This window comes from Crotalus tigris, unplaced genomic scaffold, assembly GCF_016545835.1.
Source record: "Crotalus tigris isolate CLP2741 ecotype Arizona unplaced genomic scaffold, ASM1654583v1 scf7180000018916.1150873, whole genome shotgun sequence".
Lineage (NCBI taxonomy): Eukaryota > Metazoa > Chordata > Lepidosauria > Squamata > Viperidae > Crotalus > Crotalus tigris.
Genome location: NW_024097271.1, coordinates 349,396 through 370,325, shown reverse-complemented (window position 1 = coordinate 370,325; position 20,930 = coordinate 349,396). Strand labels below are relative to the sequence as shown.

At 35.5% G+C, this 20,930-nt stretch overlaps 1 protein-coding gene across 3 annotated transcripts in view; it reads left to right on the top strand.

The window, feature by feature from the left end:
• The window catches only part of EEFSEC (eukaryotic elongation factor, selenocysteine-tRNA specific), a 165,331-nt gene that overhangs the window by 132,367 nt on the left and 12,034 nt on the right, over window positions 1-20,930 (top strand). Inside the window, exon 7 of one of the 3 annotated variants that reach the window (XM_039357370.1) lies at window positions 6,795-6,850. The exons of the other annotated variants lie outside the window; for them this stretch is intronic. Coding sequence (XP_039213304.1) covers window positions 6,795-6,838 — 44 coding nt within the window. The 3' untranslated portion in view covers window positions 6,839-6,850. Of the gene's footprint in view, window positions 1-6,794; window positions 6,851-20,930 lie in introns of those variants that run through there. 3 annotated transcript variants of the gene reach the window in all.

Sequence of the window (20,930 nt, the reverse complement as noted above, 5' to 3'; positions counted from 1 at the left end):
CACATCATCTGTGAAATAATTAGAAGTACAGTACAAAAAAAAAATCCCTTGATACTCCAGTATTCCATTCAAAAAATTCAAAACAGAATTTTAGTTCAAGGAGTTAAGTTTATGTTTATTTTACATAATTTGCATACGTTGTTGAAACCACCAAGTTTTCACCAATTTCCTAAAGAGTGGGAGGCAGGTGTTCATTTCAGTATCAGGTTACTATTCTGAAGAAAGGAGGCAGCAACTGAGACCATTCTCCACATTCTCTGATCAAGGGACACTTGAAGAGGTGCCCCGCTAGATTTTATGAGGCACTGATATAAGGTGTTCCTACTGCAAGGCGTTCAAACCGGTCAGTCCTAGAAGCGATCAATCCTGATTGCTCTTTAGAAGGCCAGATCCTGAAGCTGAATCTCAAGTACTTTGGCCACCTAATGAGAAGGAAGGACTCACTGGAGAAGGGCCTAATGCTGGGAAAGATTGAGGGCAATAGAAGAAGGGGACGACAGAGAATGAGATGGCTGGATGGAGTCACTGAAGCAGTAGACGTGAACTTAAATGGACTCCAGAAGATGGTAGAGGACAGGAAGGCCTGGAGGAACGTTGTCCATGGGTCGCGATGGATCGAACACAACTTTGCAACTAACAACAACAACAACTGATACCTAGGTCCTGGGCCATGTAGGCCTTTAAAAAGTGACAAACAACACCTTAAATTATACCTGGAGACAATTGTGATGGTTTTAGGTTTGATGTTTTGAAAAGTTTTAAATTCCTTCCTTCTCTGATATTCCTGCCACTTTTTTATAGGAATATTAATGTGGATTGCTATTTAAGTTTGTTTGATTTTGAAAGTTTTTCAAAAAAATAAATACTCTTTCTACTCTATCTATGGTGATAATTGTTAATATAGGTGAAAGTTCTATTCTTTATGTTCCCTTAAATGCAAAATCCTGGATTTGTTTGTAGTCCATAATGTATCCACTGATTCATTATTGCACAAAAACTGTACTCCACAAAACTCATTAAAAATATAGAAACATGGATTTCATTGGCTACTTTTGTAAAAGTCCATATCCTTAGCACATAACACTTTAGTTCTTCCTGACCTACGGGCCACAAGGGGGCAGTCAGATGTAGATAAAGAGTTAGAGATTTACCCCACTTTGTCTTTTACTCTGTCTATTTTTGGACTAAAACTTTGCCAATCAAAGATCACTTCCTTCTGCCTTTCTTCCCAAGAATACCCACAGACACAGATAGAGATACAGAGAGAGAGAGAGTACTTGGACTCTCCTAACTGGAGTAGCTAGCTAGTTATTAGGCTTTCCTTGTATCTATGATGTATTTCCTGTAAATCTCTTCTCTGTTATAGTTATAAAACCTGCATTACTAATCGGAATGCTTCAGACTCCAACTATGAATACATACCATGCAAAAAATCTAAATTAAGTTTCCTGACATCTGTAGGTCTAAAATTTCTTACTGAAATTAATAACATACACCTTAATGGGAGTTGACTGACTTCAATCTTACTCTCTATATTAGCAATTTTCAGAATTCTATGCTATACATTTTTAACAAAAGGAAAATAACTAATTATTATAAAATATTCAATAGTATGCCTTTCATTAGCAAGATCAGGCAGGAAAAAAAAAGTTAAGGCAGAAATAATCACCCACTTCTGCCAGTGGTGGGATTCAAATATGAGAACAACCGGTTCTCTGTGTGGAAGTCTATTCTGGGTCTGGGCAACAAAAAATTAGCTACCAGTTCTAGCGAACTGGTGCGAACTGGCTGAATCCCACCACTGACTTCTGCCAAACATCAATAGAAGGCAACAGTTGTGACGAAGAAAACTTTTTGTGCTCTCCATACAAAAACATTTGTCCCATGATGAACCTGAGGAAGAAATAAAAAATATCAACCAGATCTAACAATAAAAATTTAATGGGCCTTCAGGTTTTTTTTACATCTTTTTTTGATCCATTTCTGCAGGGGAGTGATTCATTTGTAGTCTTATTCTAACTTAATCTCATGTCATACTAGGGTTTTTTTTTGTAAGCACAGTTTGCTAGTAACAATGTCCAATTACAGTGAAAATAGATGGAGGCTTCTGTGATTGTCTCAATCTGTCTGGGGTAGCGAAGGTCTGCTTAAAAGGAATGGAGCAGAGGTTGTCATGTGAAATTAAAACTAGAGACTTAGAGCTATCAGTTGACATATTCCTCTGTTGAATGCTGCAATATAGTTGAAGCTGCATATTAGCTTAGCAGATCATGGGAATGCCACAGACCTAGTGTACTTGGACATCAGCAAAACTTTTAACAAGGTTTCTCATAATAGTCTCTTTAATAAAATGATTGAATACAGCTAATGATGTTATGATTGACTCACAATTGACTGAATACCATATCCAAAGGGTACATTTTGTCTAGGAGATAAGTGGAGTGCCACAGGGCTTTCCTGAAAGAATTGGGGAGGCACTTCATGTTTGTAGATAACACTAAAGTAGGAAGAGTAAATAATGACTTACATGTAAGAGAAGATTAAAAAAGATCTAGACAAGCTTGGTCCAAATCAAATAGGATGGAATTGTAAAGTGATTTTTTTTTTTTTTTTTGCTTCTGGATAGAAAAAAATAAAAAGCTTAAGTTTAAGACAGGGAAGGCCTGGCTTGGCGGTAATATATCCCAAAAGGATAGGATCTCCTTGTTGATCACAAGTTAAACATGAGCTAGTAGCGTGATGCAGCTGCTGAGGCCATTATTCATTTAATGTTGGTTCCTTTGCCGCTTCCAATGTAATTATATCTTGAAGCAATTTGCAGATTGAGACTACAGGCTCCAGAATTCCAAATTAACATGTTAGTGTATGAAAAGAATCAAGATATCCTTGTGAATCACAAATTAAAAATGAGTCAGAAGTGATATAGCTGCTAAAAAGAAAAGTGCTATCTTGAGGTGCAATATTAGGAATATAAAATTCAGACCACAAGAAGTAATTGTTCTATGTTACTCTTCACTTCAGTCCACATATGAAAAAGGACAACCACAGACTGGAATAAGTTCAGAGGAGGACTGCCCCATTTAGTCAGGGATCTAGAAACCAAGCTCTACAAGGGTTATTAAAGTTCCTGGATATATTTAGTCTAGAGACTAGATCGGGGGTAGGCAACCTCAGCTCTTTTATGACTCATGGACTTCAACTCCCAGAATTCCTGATTCAGCATAGCTGAAGTCCATAAAAGAGCTGAGGTTGCCTATCCCTGGACTAGATGAATGATCTCAGTTTTCAAATATCTGAAAAGGTTTCACCCAGAAGAAGGAGAGGACTTATTCTCTATTGCCCCTAAGGCCAGGACCAAAACCATCTAGTTAAAGCTACATGCAAGTAGTTTCCAGCTAGCCATCAGGAAGAATTTCCTGATTGTATGAGCTGTCAGTTAATAGAGCAGAATTCTACATGCAGTGGTAAATTCTCCTTTGTTGTAACAGAGGCTGGATGATCATCTTTCTGTGATATTCTAAAACTGAATATTTTATTTGGTCAAGTGTGATTAGACAGACAAGGAATTTATCTCTGCTGCAGAAGCTCTCAGTGTAATCATAATCATATCAATAAGAGGAATAGTAAAGAAGATAATAAAGATAAATAATAATACTACAGTCATACTGCATGGGTAAATATACATAGACATTAGACAGCACTGTGAGAATTAGATGTTCAGCAGAGTGGATCTTATATACTGTGCGAAAAGTTTGACTATGGTCACTTCCAAATCTATGATTCTGTGACAATATGACAGGAAAGATGGCTCAGACTTCCTATTTGCTTCATTTTAGTTGTCAATTATTTGAATAGTGTTTTAGAAGTATTATCAAAACTGTTCCATTGATGTTCTGTGTTGACAGTACCTAATATAGTGATACACATATAACATCTACAGCCTTATAGCAGCTTGTGCTATTCATATGCAGCCAAGTGTTGAGAGCAGTGATTGAAATGAAGTATTACATGATAGGTGGAAATGTACACCAATTGCAGATATTCTGTGAAATATTTTTATGATAAAATGGATTTAAAAGCATTGAAGCTTTTTCATAGAACTGTGAACTTATTGAAAAGAGACTACAGAATATGTTAATTAAGTTGCAATAGAATGGAAATCTTGTTTAAAATATACCCAGTTCATAGCTCCTTTAATAAAAAGCTCTGGAGTGATAAATATAAGGCGGAAAGTACTGAAGAAGCAACATATGCAGGCTTAAAATTATTTGTGCTTTGATAATAAAATCATTTTTATTTTGAATACTTACTTGCTTTCTACATATGTTTATTATAAAATTATATGCATGTACTATATATAAACATACTCATATACATGTATTCATGTAGCTGCTAATGTTTACAAGATAATTAACAACAAATTACTTAAAAGATATAATAAAACATTACAATAAAGCAGAATAGTAACAAGATAAAATACAAAGGGAAAATAAAATTATATTAATTACTGTTTTAAAAGACACCATAAAATTAAAAGGTCTTCATGATATCAAATAGATAATAAAATGGACTCTGGATGATCCACCTTTTCCTAGATATAGTAAGGTTTCTGGGTGTTCAGGTGATGAAAGCTAGGGTAGAGTTTTTTTCTTGGAAGTTTCAATACATAATTTACATGCCCCAGTTTCTCCTTGTTGTAGGATGGCAATTGTCATTCTTCCTGATCTTATAGACAGGCCAGAGGACTGAAAATGAACTTCCTGGCTATACTACCGTATTCTCTGGTGTGATCATTGAACAATACCTTCTGTTTGCTTTATGCCCTACATACAATTTCATAGGCGAGCTGCACATGAAGTTGGCCTGCAAAGTTGGCTGGAAGCCCTTTTCTTTTCCACTGATATGGATTCAGTCTGTGATTGCATCTCAGAGACTTAGGGGTGATACTGCCTGGTAGACAACAGGAAATGAAGCAATACCAAGTCCCAATTGTTAGATTTTTCATTAACAGATGTCTGACTCACAGTTCTTGAAATTCAGACTTTTCAGTAGTCCATGTGTTGTTGGAGATGGACAGATATCAAATACTTAACCCCTTAAAGAGCCCATAGTTTTTCTCAACACCTTTGATGTGAATTTCATGCCAGGATCTGTGAAAACTTCAGTTAGCCACCTTACCTCTTTAGCTGCAGCTGTGGAAATGGTCAATAGTATTAAGTACCTGGGGATGCAGATAACTAATTATCTGACTTGGTCTCTTCATACGTTATCTTTAGTGAAGCGTGAAAACCAGTGTTTGCATTTCTTGCGTCAGATGAGGAGAGTACGTCTTTCTCTTCTGTCCTGGCCATTTTTTTACAAAGGCATGATTGAGAATGTTTTAGCATCACTGTTTGATTTGGTGGTAGCAGTGCCTTAGATAGAAGGTCCATACAGAGAGTGGTAAGGACATCTGAGAAGATTATAGGAAGTTCGTCTCCCATTATTCAGAATACTGCTTATAAGTGCTATGTGCTTAAAGCTTGAAGCATTGTTAGACACCCCACACACCTACTTCACAATCTGTTTCTGTTGCTCCTCTCTGGGAGGAGAGTTTGAAGTATTTATAGCAGAACTACTAGGTTTTGTAACAACTTTGTTCATTATGCCATCTGTCTTGTAAAGTCGCAGGATTTTCTCCCCCCGCCATGTATATGTATACATTTAAACTAGACTGTAATGTTTCTCTGTGTCATATGTGTGTGTATGTGGGTATTCTACTCTAGTGAGCAGATCCATTAAATTCTGATTTATCTAGGCTGCATCCATCTGGCTCTGAGTGACTTCTGGCTATCAGACAGTGTAAACCACTATTTTCATATTCCTTGCCCCAGAACATCCTTCAATGGGTTTGTCTCATATTTGCAGTGTCTGGATGTTAGCAGTCACTTTCTTCCAATTACTGGGTTATGAGTAGCTCATGTACCTCCTAGAAGGCTTCTCTACAGCAGCAGCATCTCAGCTTTCTTGCCAATCTGCCTCAAAATCTGATCTGGTTCTAGAGGAGTTATGAAGTGGCTTCCCCAGAATTGCTCTCACAGATCAGAAAGAATTGTAGTCAAAAACCCTAGAAACCCTATGTTCACTTCTCATAGATGCAGCTGCTTCTAGATTGGTTTCTCCTTGTCCTATAGAAGGCACGTGAACCAACAGTAGACTGACCTGTGCTTTGCACCAATTTTCAGTTTTTCCCTTGAGGAAGTGTCTTCTAGGGTCATTCCTTATCTGATAGGCAAATGTTGAGTAGGTATCACTGAACCTCTTTCTTGTATAGTGAAACTTTTGGTGAGTGTTTTCTGATTTCTGAAGCGTGTTGTATTTGTCTGTGATTCTTTCCTCAATATCTATGGAGCAATCTTTTTTTTGTTTTTGCACATTTCTATCTTATATGGCATTGTTTTCTCTTCCAGGATTGTATATAAATTGGTTGTTCATTTGATAAAAAATCCTTACAGTAGAAAATACTGACTTTGGTCATTTATGATGGCCTGAAGAGTTTGAGCATTCTGTGTTCCTGAATGCTGAATTCTGCTCCCTTCCTCCCCATCTTTGTTTATGACTTATATTTTATTGTAATTTTAATGTGATTTTATACATTGCGGCAAGATGAGTGGCTAACAAATTTAATAAATAAAATGAATAAATCCTGGAATATTATGTTCCAGTATTGGTATTGCCTCTCTTGGTCAATAAAATGGCCATAATCTGTCTTTTATGTCTATGGGTTTTTCTAAAGATCATAACTTTATTTTTAGAACATTTTATCATGAAAGGAATGCAAATGACCATCTGTCTGTAAGGAATATAAATCCTTCCATTCCCCACCATCCAATCAGAGCTGGAGAAGCTTCTTAGATGAGAAAAGGAACATCTTCAAAGAAAAACAAAGGTATCCTCTGTAAAAGCATCTTTGGGACTTGCATGTCTGAGAATCTCCGTAGACATGTTACAATGAACCTTTCCTCTCCCCAATACACTGTGAAAAACAACAACATTCTTCTTATTCCCACTATGGAGAAAAAAATGAATGACAGTCCCATTTCTGTTGGCCTGAAGCAATGGATGATGTTTTGAGTTACTAAGCACCTAAACTACATGGTTTGGATAAAAGTTGAATAGGAATTGAAGCGAAAAATAGTCCTGTTTCACCACTTTATTTTGAGTCAAATAATGTCTTAAACATTATTTGTCGATTGTACTCAGTAGTCTAATGAGACAGTGATTGCCATATGGATTTTTAAAAAGTATGGATACTTTTAAGAAAAAAAGGAGGCCATCAGAGCTTCTAATATTGATAAAAATAAGTGGTCTTATTCAGATTTGATACCATTCAGGCTACTTTTGGTGTTCAAGTTTGTACTCAGTATAAATAGTTCAACTTTCCTATATAATGGCTTACTATGAATAAAATTTCATGTAACTGTGAATCCACAGGGATATATATGTTAACACTGATAAAGAATAGTTATTTTTAGAAGCTATGGAACAGCCATACAAGCCTTCCCAAAGATATCCTACTTAAAGAATTTGAAGAAAAGAACTTCATTCATGCTCCTGTATATTGCAAAGAACCTTTTTAGAATGCTTTGTACAGTTCTAATAAATATACTCTGGTTATAACTTTACTCTTTATTTTTATCTGGCTTGTACTTTATACAAATAATTTCTTGATTAGCGTTATTATTGAATATACATATTTTAACATGCTGAATACATTAAAAAAGACTGTTTTTTTTGCTGAAGAAGATGCATACAAATTTCATACCAAAAGGCAAAGAAAATACAATTTATTTAAATTTAACACCAAAAGTCTCTCATTCTTCTCTGTACCGGTCACTTCTCTCTTCCTAATAGTAATTTATATTTAAATTTAATTCCAATTTGAATAGGAGATTGATAGATCCCTTTGTTATTTAACTTGTGTATTGCCAAAAGTTGACAAATAAACCAATTGTGATACTTTCATATGCAGATGACACTGATTTGATATCTTGGACATCAATAAATTTAAAGTGAGTCTTGTTTGCCTCAGCTGCATATTGTAATGAGGAGGTTCTGAAAATCAACCACAGTAAAACTAAAAGCTTGGTTGTTGCTAAGTATCCAAGAGCTCATAGATGACAGCTGAGTGGACATCCACGAGTATGTTAAAAACTTTAAATATTTGGGCATTATGTTTTATGCTTTTGGTAAAATGCAGGGCAGATCTACATTATGTCATCCAAAATACTCTAAACTTGAGTGTTAAATGTGATTTACATTGCCTTGGTTTATTTTTGGATAATGTTATATATATTTTTCTTTCCATTTGATACAGCATTTTCAATTGTAGGTTTCATATTGTAAGTTTACTGTTTAAAATTCTTGCTATGAAATTTGCCCAGTTAAGTTGCAATTACTCTGGACCCAGGATCAAGTGTCCAATTTTATGTATATGAAATTACAAAGTAGTACTTTACTTAATTAATGTAGTCACAGCTTCATTCCAGAAATTATATGATTGGGACATACAGGTGAATTTAATTTGTTAGCTAATAAAAGGAGGCATGTGAAATAATTTACCAATTACCTGAAAGAGCCACGATCAATGTATTTATATTAATACTGAAGATGATACAAAATAAATTAGAATTAACTGTCATTGTATGTGTTTTTAACTTACGTAAGATAATTATCTTTTCAAAACAGAAAAATGTAATCACATTTTAGACATGCATAAATAATTGAACATAAGTATGTTTTGACTAGTACCTCATGTTTGGGCCTTGACTAAAAGCTTAATGCTTTACAATGTAATTAAAAATATTTCAGTGTGGTCCATGGAGAAATGTATAAATCTGAGAAAGTTTATTGCATGCTTGTTCATTTAGAGAAAGAATAAGGTAAAGTGAGTAAGCTTGAATTTTGGAACAGTTTGCATGAATATAACATTGAAGATTGATTCCAGAATAGCAATAAGAATGATAGGCAAGCATTAGAGTAGAATGCTTAATGAGTGGTTCAATATTGAGCAAGGAGTAAGACAAGGTTGTGTGATGTTCTGTTGGTGCTTAATGTAATGTATAAGTAATTCCTTTGCTGACATTTGAGGTGATTTGACTAGGAACATAAAGACAGGAAATAAATAAATAAAATGAATGAATGTGTGTAGGTAAATGATGCCTGGCTATCAGCTGAGAACCTAAATGATTTGTAGAGATAGACTGTATGCAACAAAGAGTATAGCTCTGAATATTTGTATTAATATATCAGAGACCAAGGTACTTTTGTATTTAGTAGGGAAACTGCATAAACAATAGCAAGTTATAATAAATAGAGAAAACCTAGACGAAGTAGATGAATTTGTGTACTGTGGTAGAATGTTTAGTAAAGATCTGAAAATATATGGAGAAATTTTAAAACTTGCACATGTTAGCAAAAAGCTAGAAAGTTGTATGTGGTTGCAAAGAAGAGTATTTTTTTACACAAGAAGTGAAAATGATGTGTATAACAGTATGCTTCTGCTCACTTTTTTATATGGAAGTGAAGCTTAATGCAGATCAAAAGAAACACAAAAATAAGATGAATCTAATTGGAATGAGGTATGTAAATAGATGTCATGACACAAGAAAAAACAGGAACATGAATGAATGAGTGATGAATGGTTATGAATTGAATACACAAGTGAGTAACAAATATGAAAGAAATAGATTGAGATAGTTTTGTCATATAGAGAGAATGAATGAGGGTCAGATTGCAAAACAAATATATGAAGAAAAAGTGAAGGGTTGAAATGGAGGGAAATAAAGTTACGATTGGGTGAAATTGATGAGATCCTGAAAAAAAGAGAAGTGAGAATTCTTAGGAATGAAATGCATTTACATGGCATTGATGTGTAAAATATGGAAGCAAGGATGATTAACTATGATTGAAATCCACAGAGACGTACAGTGAATGCTGTGATGTAAACTAAGTTTAACTATATTTCCTTTCCTATTGCCTTTAATTTCTTTGATAAATTATTTCTTACTCATGTTCAGCATTCTGCACAAGATTGCTCACCCCAAAGGAGAATAGTATGTTTGGAATGTACACATGTATGCATATATAGCAGAAATTGCACAATAGGTTCAGATATGTGCACAGATATTGTTCTTCCATAGGTCACAGGTTTTGTAACAGAACCCCATTCTGGTATTCATGAACAACCTGAAGGATGACTTGAGAAAAGGTTAGTAATTATGGAAAGGCATAATAAATGATACTAATGTAAATTAGTTTTAGCTATGTTTTCTTTTCCTATTTCATGCCTTTAATTTCTTTGTTTTAGTATTTTTTTACTCTTTATTAAAGACTTCATGTTATTTGCCCCAAAAAAGAATGGCCTTGGAGTCTATCTGTCTATGTACAGGGAGTCTTTGGGTAGTGACCACTCATTCACTGACCATTTGAAATGGTGCTGAATGAGTGGTAGTTACAACTGGTCCCACAAGCAAATCAGTGGGGAAGCTGGCAGGGAAGGTTTGTAGGTCGCTTTTTAAGCGCTCTATTATGGAGCATGAAATCCTAAGGATCTTTTGTTCTGGAGTACAACCCTGCCCAGCCACACTTATATCTTACAGCAGTACCTCTCCCAAGTCTACGTGCACTTGCACCTTCCAACAAACATTGAGTTGATTTGTGGGAAGTCAGCAGGAAGTTGCAAGTCACAGTCATGTGAGGTCCTTGTTTAATGACCTGTGATCCTCACTTAATGATAGCAACAAGGACTGCTAGGATACCATTGTTAAACCGTGTGGTCATGTGACATTGAACTTTATGATGCATTGCTTAGCAGTGCAAATTCTGGTCCTAATTACCCCAATTAAGCAAGAACTACCAATATGTCTAATACGGTGATATATTAATATGGAGTGGGATGGTGCTATACAAGTTCCAGTTTGTGGTGGGAATATAAAAACTGTTGAAAATAATTCAGACTCGGGAAGCACAAACAGAAGCAAATTAATGAATGCAAATATGGCTTCAGGGAAGAGAATGTTCTTTACATCTTGTTCTAGCATAATTGACCTTCTGTAGCATGCATGGAGGCCTCAGAAAGAGGGCAGGAGCTGCACAGGCTGCCTATGATTTGACTTTAAAGTTTGTTATGACCTTGAGCTATGTTCTTGTTTGACAGCACTTAACAAAAGCACATTTGATGTAACATTAGACTTTCAAATCCCCCTACAAGAACAAAATGTTCCTTTAATATATTGTTAAATCTAGAAATTAAGCGACATCAATGGAGACATGACTGTCTTAACTTTAAAAGTAGCATGACAAAAAAAGTATTTCATTATTATTTTCTCCTTGCAATGAAAATAAAATACCCCATCAGAATGAAAAGTTCTGTGGAGTGTGGTCCCTAAATTATTTTTCTTATGCTGGAAGGAAACTTTTCTGCTCCTGAAAAAAACAGGTGGGGATGAACAATAAATCTCTTAATGTACCAAAAGAATGATATAATGTACAAACTAATGCTGTTATGCCCCCTATAATCCTATAACTCTTCTGCAGCCTATATTTGTGCTGATTTGTTAAAAAATAATATTTTTGCTAGTGTGTTAGTGTAAAATTAATGCAAAGGCAGAATCAATGTACCGTATATCCCACTATATAACCATTTCTGTCATAATAGAGCTACTATATCCACTCAATCTGAGGTAGTAAGCATAGAAGAACAAATTTGTTCCTCATATCAGTATGAGACACTGCTTTATTTATAATAATCAATTTATTCCACTTAGTCGGCATTACTACTGCCTATTTTACTGATAGATAACTAATGATGGTAAACAGAAACTTGGCCATAAGCACTTGATGAACTCATGGTACGCACACACACCAACCTAAGCAGATGATAATAGTTATCTGGATATGCCCAGCCCATAATTATACTGAAGTCTTGGTGCCCCAAAAGATTTTCCATGAATACAGTTGTTGATGTTCGTCATTATCAAAGCTAGAAAACTTGATTACTTTATTTTTAAAACTGTTTTTTTTTTCAGTTTACAAGTACATAAAATCATCCTATTGCTTAAAAGGAAATGATAATTCATTTGTAGTATTGGCAGAAGTAAAATGTTTCTTTCTGAAACTTGTTTCACAGAGCTAAGATGTTCATAGACATTATGATCAGTAACATTATTCTGTATGGCCCAGACTTCTGAGGGTCAAGAGTTACATTTTTTTTACATCAATCAAATAGTCTGGTTTTCATAGATTTGTCTTCTGTAGTGTCTTTGTGCAGATTGCTTTTTCCCAGGATACCAGCTAGTGTCTTAATTGCTATTTGTTTAGTTGCTAATGTATGGGCTATTTTGTTAAACAACTTTCCTTCCTGTACCATTTTGTTGGTTTTAGGGCAACTTATTATACTTCGCATTCTGTAACTAATTGTATTATCTGTTTAATTTTATATTTGAGGTACGAAAATGTTACTTTGCTATGTACTAAACTAAAAAGTTTCAAGCCTAATAATTACTGTTCTTACTGAGTTTATGCTGTATTATGAACAATGGCAAAATTTTTGTTTATTCAATACAGCCACACTTGCAGGCTGTTCTTAACAAAAAAATATCAAAATAGCTCAAAATTTGCAGTGAATTATAAGGCAGCCTAAAACTCAAAGAATAGAAGTATAAAACTAAAATGAATTAAACACTAAATATTTTCAGAAATAAAATATTTTGAGGCTCTTGCAAAAATAAGGCTCTCATTAAAGGAACCCATCTCCAGCTGGTTCTATAATTTCTGTAATAATAAAAATACATGTAAATTTATGCTATTGTTTTTGAGATTTGCTAACAATATTTATATTTTTATATTCTCATTTGTAAACTCTCTACAGATACATACTGGTAGCATTATATAAATACTGAAAATGAATAAGTCTACCTGCTGCTGAAGTAATTTGGAGTGGCAAGTGACTCTTTAGGATGGATATTCCACCATTCAGAGGCTACCATTTTATTGTTAAACTTCCATCATACAAGTATGAAGACTATCAGAGCTGGAACTTTCTGTATAGTTTAGAAGTCTTTGATTCCAAGCCACATATATTAGAGTTGCGTAGAGGCAGACAGCTACTACTTCTAAAACAAAGGATGAGTTTTTGAGGAACACACTGTCCTTTTTGTCCTTTTCTTGCCACTAGAAAGGACGAGTGGCAGTTCAGTGACTTCTCCCTTCGTTATGGAAATAAGACTGATAGAGTAATCAGGATGCTACATATGGAGGATTTTAAATTACTGCTCTTTACTTCTTTGTTAACCTTCATTATTCCTGAAGATTTTTAAGTCACAAAAATGACATTCTTAATATGTAGAATTAAAAAAGGCAATATGAAAAATACTTTTTTCCTTGTCAATAAGCCTTTGCCCTTTATACCAGTTATCTTAGTTTCTGCTCTAGGTATTTTAATTTAAGATTAACTACTGTTAAAGAGTATACAAATTTAGGTAGGGTACATTTGAAATATTAAAATAGGCCACAACAAAAGGTAAGAATGGGGTAGTCTTTCTATTTTAATTCAAAATTGCTAAGCATACTTACCTTTATGGGAAGTTGGTAGGCTGCTCTTAAGGTTCTGTGAGCACTTTTAAAACTGATAATTATAACTAAAAGTATATTTTCCCAACACTACGTTTAGGGTATTCAATAAATGGTGAAGAAAGCCGCATACATTATGCCTATCATATTGTAAGCCCTTGTTTAATTTGTTAAATACAGAACCTACTTTTGTAAAAAAAAAAAAATGTACTCTTTCATAGCAGGTGGCAGCACCTAACTAAATTGGCTGAAAGAAAGATGAGACAATATCATATCTGGTTATTGGAGATCCCAGGGTTGCAGCTAGATTCAGTTATTTTACACACACAAACCACATGATTCATAAAGAAGGCCCTGCTAAACCATTTACATGTTGTGACCTAGTATGTTTGTGTCTGTGCTATCATCAGGAGTTTTGCTCAAATCGAGGAAGACTTTACCCACAAATATTTTTGCTATTATAATAAACCTGTAGTAAACAATTGGCAGACAATTAGATAATTCCAATATGTAGACAACATGTACTAGAAAAGTGAGTGCTTCATTACCTGTGTTACACGTTGCCTTTTTGTCTGGACATAGTTGTGCATGACTACTTATTTTGGAAAAATGACTTCAAAAATCTTAATCACATTACAGTGGCTGAAATTGAAAGAAAGAATTGATTATGTTGCTAAGTGTTCCAGCATCAATATGCATGCTCTTGGGTTGGTGCGCTCCATAAGTTATAAATAGACCATTATGTTATGGAAACATAAAATAGGAATAGAGGCATAGAAGGCAAAACGATTTTGTGAGATTACTTCAGCAAGTGAATAAACTACTTCAGGTACTAATAGATTTATTGGGGTAGAAAGATATACGGAAGGAATTTACAGAACTTCGAAGCATAGAATTTTGCAGTATTCAATGTGTTATTGCATAAACATTGTCCTTTCCCAATACTTTCACTGAAGTTACATTTAAATTTTTGTGTACTTATATGGAACAAGGCATTTCAGGACTCTTTAGGATTACATTATTTTTTTTCTTTCAGTAAGGGTTTTTTTTAATGACAAAAGCCATGACTATATTATAATTTCAATTTTCATAGTGTGCAAGATTTCTACACTAGGTCTTTATTGTTTTTGAAGAATTCCTTACTGTAGTTAAGAAGCTTAATATAAATTAAAGAAGGTATTAAGGAACATTAAGACATCAAAATGTAGAGCGCTCTTTTTTTTTTCCTCTGGATGCTCCAAATACAAACATGTTGAATAAAATGCAATCAAAGGGCCTATTTGGAGAATATTGAGTGGCTTTGCAGCTGTGTGGTAGAGAACCTCTGCTAAGAGCACAATTCAAATGAAAAGCCCTTTCTTTTTTCTCCCTAATTCCCTTTGTTGTGGTGACATCAGAGTACAAGTCTGATAAAAATTTAATCGCCTTATCTCTTTAAAGCAAATTACACAGTTGTTTACACACAATTTTCATAACATAAAAGTCTTCTATCCAGTATCTCTTCCATTCTAATAAATGCCTAGAAATAATCATAATCATAACTTGAATACGTTGGCATTGACAAAATCACAATCAGTTGCAAAAGACAACTTTACTTGAGCAGCTTACATCCTGCAACAGTGTCTTTAATACCATCAAATATCAAGATCTATTTATGCCAGATCCTTGGGAAAGACTTGATAGGTGGATAAAAAGGCTAAACCAAGTCTAAACATCTGGCTGACTATGCAACCAACTATAATAATAATAATAAACAGCAGTGGTGATCCTAGTCATTATCAACATACAGGGTACCTTACCAAAATGCCTTGGATGACACTTAAAAAATCTGTGCATTCCATTTGTTGATTATAAAAAGTTTCACTGCTTGGATCCACACATATGCTGTAATATACTGATACATTACAGCATCCTAGTTCTTGGACTAGGAATCACATCCTAAACAATTAGTGCTAGTGCCATTTTCAACTTTACCTTAGAAATTGTTCCTTTCATCGCTTCCTTATCAATACTCGCCCTGATTCCAGCAAGTTCAAAGTGTTTCTAGGTGTAGCATATGAGTTTTAATGGCTTGGTATGGCTGTTGTTCTGGTGGCATGATCCTGCCATTGGAGTAAGGAGAAGAGAAAAGAAGCTGACTTTTGGGCTTGAAGAGCAGCTGTGCTGTTACAAGTGCTGATGAGATAACTGGCTTATAGCTAGGATTGTGACTGTGATATTTTTAAACAGCAGTCCTGTTGATCCAGCTTGATATATAGGTGTTAAGGATTAGAACCCTTGGAGGGGGGGGACACCCACTTTCTCAGTGGCTGAGGGATATGCTGCCAATCTAACCTAAAATTTGAAGAAAGAGCAAAGGAGAGGAGATAAAAAGCTTCTGCATGGAGTAAATGGAGTGGCTGGAGAGAAAGATTGGAGAGAGAAGTTAAGTATGCAAAGCAGTTGTCAATTCCTGGTCCAGAAGGAAGTGGCACAGTCCAGAGATGGCGTTCCTGGAAGAAGAGAAGACCCAAAGGGGCAAGAGCTCCAACAGGGCCCAAGAACAAGAAGGAGAAAACTGGCTGGATGCAGATGACAGCTTCACTCAAGACTCCAAAGAGGAAGGAGAAGATCAATTGTCAGTAGAGAAGTCCTGGACTCTGAGGAAAGTCTGGGCAGAAGTCCCTGAGCAGAGAAGCAGTAAAGTATGGCTGAATAGTTCCAGGAAGAGTTCAATCCACGCTGAGCACTCTGCAATAAATTCCATCCTAACCATCCATCCATCCATCCATCCATGAAATTTATGTGGCCACCCATCTTATACGAAGTGATTCTGAGTGGCATACAATAAAACCAAGAGTTAAAACATTCTACAGATCTGCTTAACATAAAACAAGACTGTAAGAAAGAATGCATCAGAATGCTATACATGATGCAACTATCATGCTGTTTTTTTGTTGCCAGGGGATCTTCAGATCTGTTAAAAAAACAATTTTTAAAAGGATTCTTAGAAGGTCATAAAGGTTTGGGCTAACCTCCTCTCAGGGGGATGATGTTCCAAAGGGTGGATGCCACAAAAAAAAATCTAGGTCCATTAGAAAGAACTCCTTAGCGATGGGATCCATAATGTATCTCTCTTATTGGACATAGTAGGTAACATGACACCAGATGAACACAGTATTGTATATACCTGTTGTATATACCTGCTGAAAATAACATTAGTTAATATATTAAAAGGATAAAAACTCTCCACAGATCCATTTCTCTGTGTCAATGGTCACCTTTGCAATACATCTCCACATATCATTCCATCTGCTCAAGTGCAGTCTGTGTCTCCTCTTTCAAATGTTAATTATAACTATTCTGACTCTTTTTCCTTATTCTTTACTTGTTGTGAACCACCCAGAATCACTTAGATTAGTTTGGCAGCTATACAAATTGTCATCGTTGTCAGCATCATCATCACAATCGTGCAAATTTTGCTCTTGTCATCTTATCAGACAGTTGGAGATCAGCCACATTCCTTTCTCTTACAGAATACTAGAACTTAATAAAACTAAGATTCTTTATATGAAGGATTACTTGTGACAATAAGAATGACAACACATAATTATTTATCGCATCTGTAGATAGTTGGCTCTTTTTAAGGTAGCCCCACTCTTTCTAGATAAAGAGGGGCCAAAGGAACTGTTACAGAAGAAGTCCTAGAAGATTATTTTAGGCACTTGGAATTTGAATTTCGCTTCTACAGATCCCATGGAACTGACAGACCCTGTTGTGCTCAGTCATCTGGAAGTCATTGAGGCTGTTAGCCTTGACTGGGTCCTCCGGTCTTTGAGCTTTGCCACTTATGCTTTAAATCCATGTCCTCTTGGTTGTTTGGGGCTTTGCAGAAGACCGTATATTGCTGATGTAGTGGTGAATGAATTGTAAGCTAAGGTTTTATTCCCGGCATCCACCAACCAGAAGTACCTACACACACAAACTCACAGAAGGTTATAGGCACATTTATGGCTACAGCTGCTTATCATGATAGGGGAACCATTCTTCACCATTGGTGGCCTTTCAGTTTAAAGTTGCATTTTAGATTCTCAGATGAGATTGAAAAAGAAGCAGTTACTTTATGAGTTGTATTAACTGAGTTCACTCTACATCTTTTTTTTTTTTTCCCCAGGCTTGCATAGAAACTTGCAAAATGTGGGTGGTTGTAATGAAAGGAAGAGCAGTGCCTCCTGCTTGTGTGAGGTCCAAAGCAGTTCTGAATTATTTTCAAAGCGTGTAGGGCCCTAGCTTTTTAATCTGAAGGATTACCAAAATGTGTATCTATGGTGTATGCTATAGAAACAGTTGCTAAGCAGGTGAGGGATAGCAATGTTGGAATAATGACTTCTGCTGGAAATGATATACTATTAGTAACAGTTGTCAAAGCATTATGATTCTTGAAAGAATGAAAATAGTATTTGATGGCTGTAAAAGATGAGTGGATATCAGAGTTACTAAGCTACAATACCTCAAGGCTACTTGGCTGTACATTGTATCTCTGCCCATGCTGCTCTGATATTAGTCTGAAGTGGTGGAGAATGTGCCATTGATTCCATAAGTGGTATATGCTTTGTATATTTTTACTTTAGTCCCATAAAAACGCTAGGGTAGGGTACAGGATAGTACTTCTGTATTTGAATAAGAGTTACTAATGGCAACTCTTATTCAAATAAATTTCTTTCCATAAGAAAATTTACTGTACCAGAAAGAAAGGATCTTTTTGCTTACCGCTGCTTTGCATTGTTTGAGCCAAGCAGAAACAATGTATTAGTAAACTTTTACATGTTTATAGTCTTCAGGCTCCTTTAGCTTTGAAACTTAAACTCTGTTATGTGCTATAGATGAAAGTAGATGATTTAATTGAAAAGAAGGATATTACATTATTGGCTGTTAAACGTCCTTAAAATTACTTTCCCAAAAATTTTCTACTTTGGTTGTGAGAACTTCTGAACTTACCCTTCTGAACTGTTTAGTATTGTAATTATTTAAATACTAGTTGCTGCCTTTCAATTACACAGAAACATTAGATGGCAATTGAAATTGTGTCAAGAGTGCCTGGGGACCTGTTATAGTACAAATTATCTTAAACTGTTTAGCAAAGATTTGTTCTCACTGAAAGGGTTTAAGGAAAGAAGGTCCCTTTTTTGAACGTCTGGCTCTGCACATGAAAGTGACGCCAGCAATTGGAAGCAATTTGTGGAATTGTTTGATTACATTAATCGTGGCACCAGCAAATAGGACTTTGGGAAACAGTTTTGCTTTCTTGCATTCTTTCTGGATTGCTAGCACTGAAAGCCAAGATACAAATGTGCATTTCAGGACTACCAGAAAGTGCTATTGTTTAAAATTGGCAGAGTGCATGAAAGAGTTATATCCCTTCTTGATGTGAGGATATGCTAGACAGCTTGAACCTGAATCTACCTATTCTTTTGTTCTTGCTCTCAAACAGGTTCTGTCATCCCTTGGTGGCCAGAAACTTAGAATAGATTCTATAATAGCCATAACATTAAAATAGATGTGTGTAGAACATAGTATAAGATGTGTAGAATATATAACCGATTTTTCTTTAATTTTCTGATTAGCAAGGGATCAGTTAGAAAAGTAATGAGATTCGTAGACTACCACAGATCTTAATTTGGACTAATTCGTAACTGGCTGATCAACCACACTCGATGTGTAGTCCTCAATGGAACTGCATCTACATGGAGGGAAGTGTGCAATGGGGTACTCCAAGGCTCTGCTTTAGGCCCAGAACTCTTCAACATTTTTCATCAATGATTTGGATGAGGAGATAGATGATTTAAAAATTATATTTCTGTTGATGCAGCAACCAGTTCATGCTGTTGATTCATATGTTAGGTGTAATCAACTATTATCTGAAGATTTTCTATCAAATATTATTGCCAAGCCAGGTATCTTCCCAGAGACAGATATAATTGTGGACAACCAATAAGCACAGTTTTGTGGTGTACACCAGTTGCACCTATTTTTCTGTGGGAAGGTTCTCATGGTCATTCACTCCCTGCTCATCTCCAGCCTGGTCTATTCAATGCACTCTGTGTGGGGCTGCCCTGGAAGAGTATCTGGAAGCTTCAGCTGGTGCAGAATGTGGTGACATAGGCAGTTCTGTCTGCCCCTAGATGGGTACCCATAACTGTTCCATAAACTGCATTGGTTGCGAGTTTGTTTCTAAGCCCAATTCAAGGTGTTGGTTTTGAACTTTTAAGCCCTTTATGATATGGGGCTGCTTATTTGAGGGACTGCCTCTTCCAAATTACATCTGCCTGTTCCATATTCCTAAAGAAGAAGAATGCTAGGGGCCCTATGTACTATGGAGTTATATTTGGTGGGACCCGGGAGAAGGGCCTTTTCTGCTGTGGCACCCTCTGTGTGGAACTAATTCCCCCACCCCAATGTAAGATTGGACCCTTCCCTCCCATCCTTATGCAAATTCCTCAACACCTGGTTCTGTCAACAAGCCTAGAGGTCTCAAGGGAACAATAATCTCCTGAAGTGGATCATAATGTCTAAATACATTTCTTATGGTGCTATTTCACATTTTGTTTTCATAAATTTTAAAGCAAACATTATTTTAATATCTTTCTTTGCCTTACTCCTAAGCTCCTCTAATTTACTATTGACTTAGTCATATTTGACAAAGAAAAATAAGGCTGTTGGTTTAACTACTGTCTATTCCGCTTTGCATTTGTCAGCTTGTCATCTGATAGCTCTGTTGAACATTGAGATACTGGAAAGAAATTTGGTAGCCATTCTTTCAGGATACAATTCTTCCTTTTATGTTTGAATGGCATTGGAATGAAAGTTACACGTACCTATTCAGGTCAGCTTGCTGAAATTAAAAAAGGAACTCCAACTTCACACTCACAGATATGCACACAGAAACTAGAAAAACATGTAAACTTATTTTGAAGTATAAGAATAAATACTCACATAATTTTCTATATTTTTAAAGACAAAACCAAGATCAACCTCTGCACCTGTTTTCAAAGATCCAAGAAGATATTTTTTTAAAAATGAGTACAATACTGCCTTTGATTGTTGAGACTTTGGAATGAAAATTTCAGAATGTGTCTCGGGACAGTATGCTTAATTTCAAAAACTAATCCTACATTTATCACTAGACCGTGTCATATACTATACTATTTTATAGTAAATTTGTTTTTCTGAAATGTTAAAGGGACATTTCCTATGAAAAGCATATCTCTCCTTCAGCTTAAGCCAACACAATATTTTCCTAGACTGCATATAGTATTGTAAAAGTAATGTGGCAACAATAT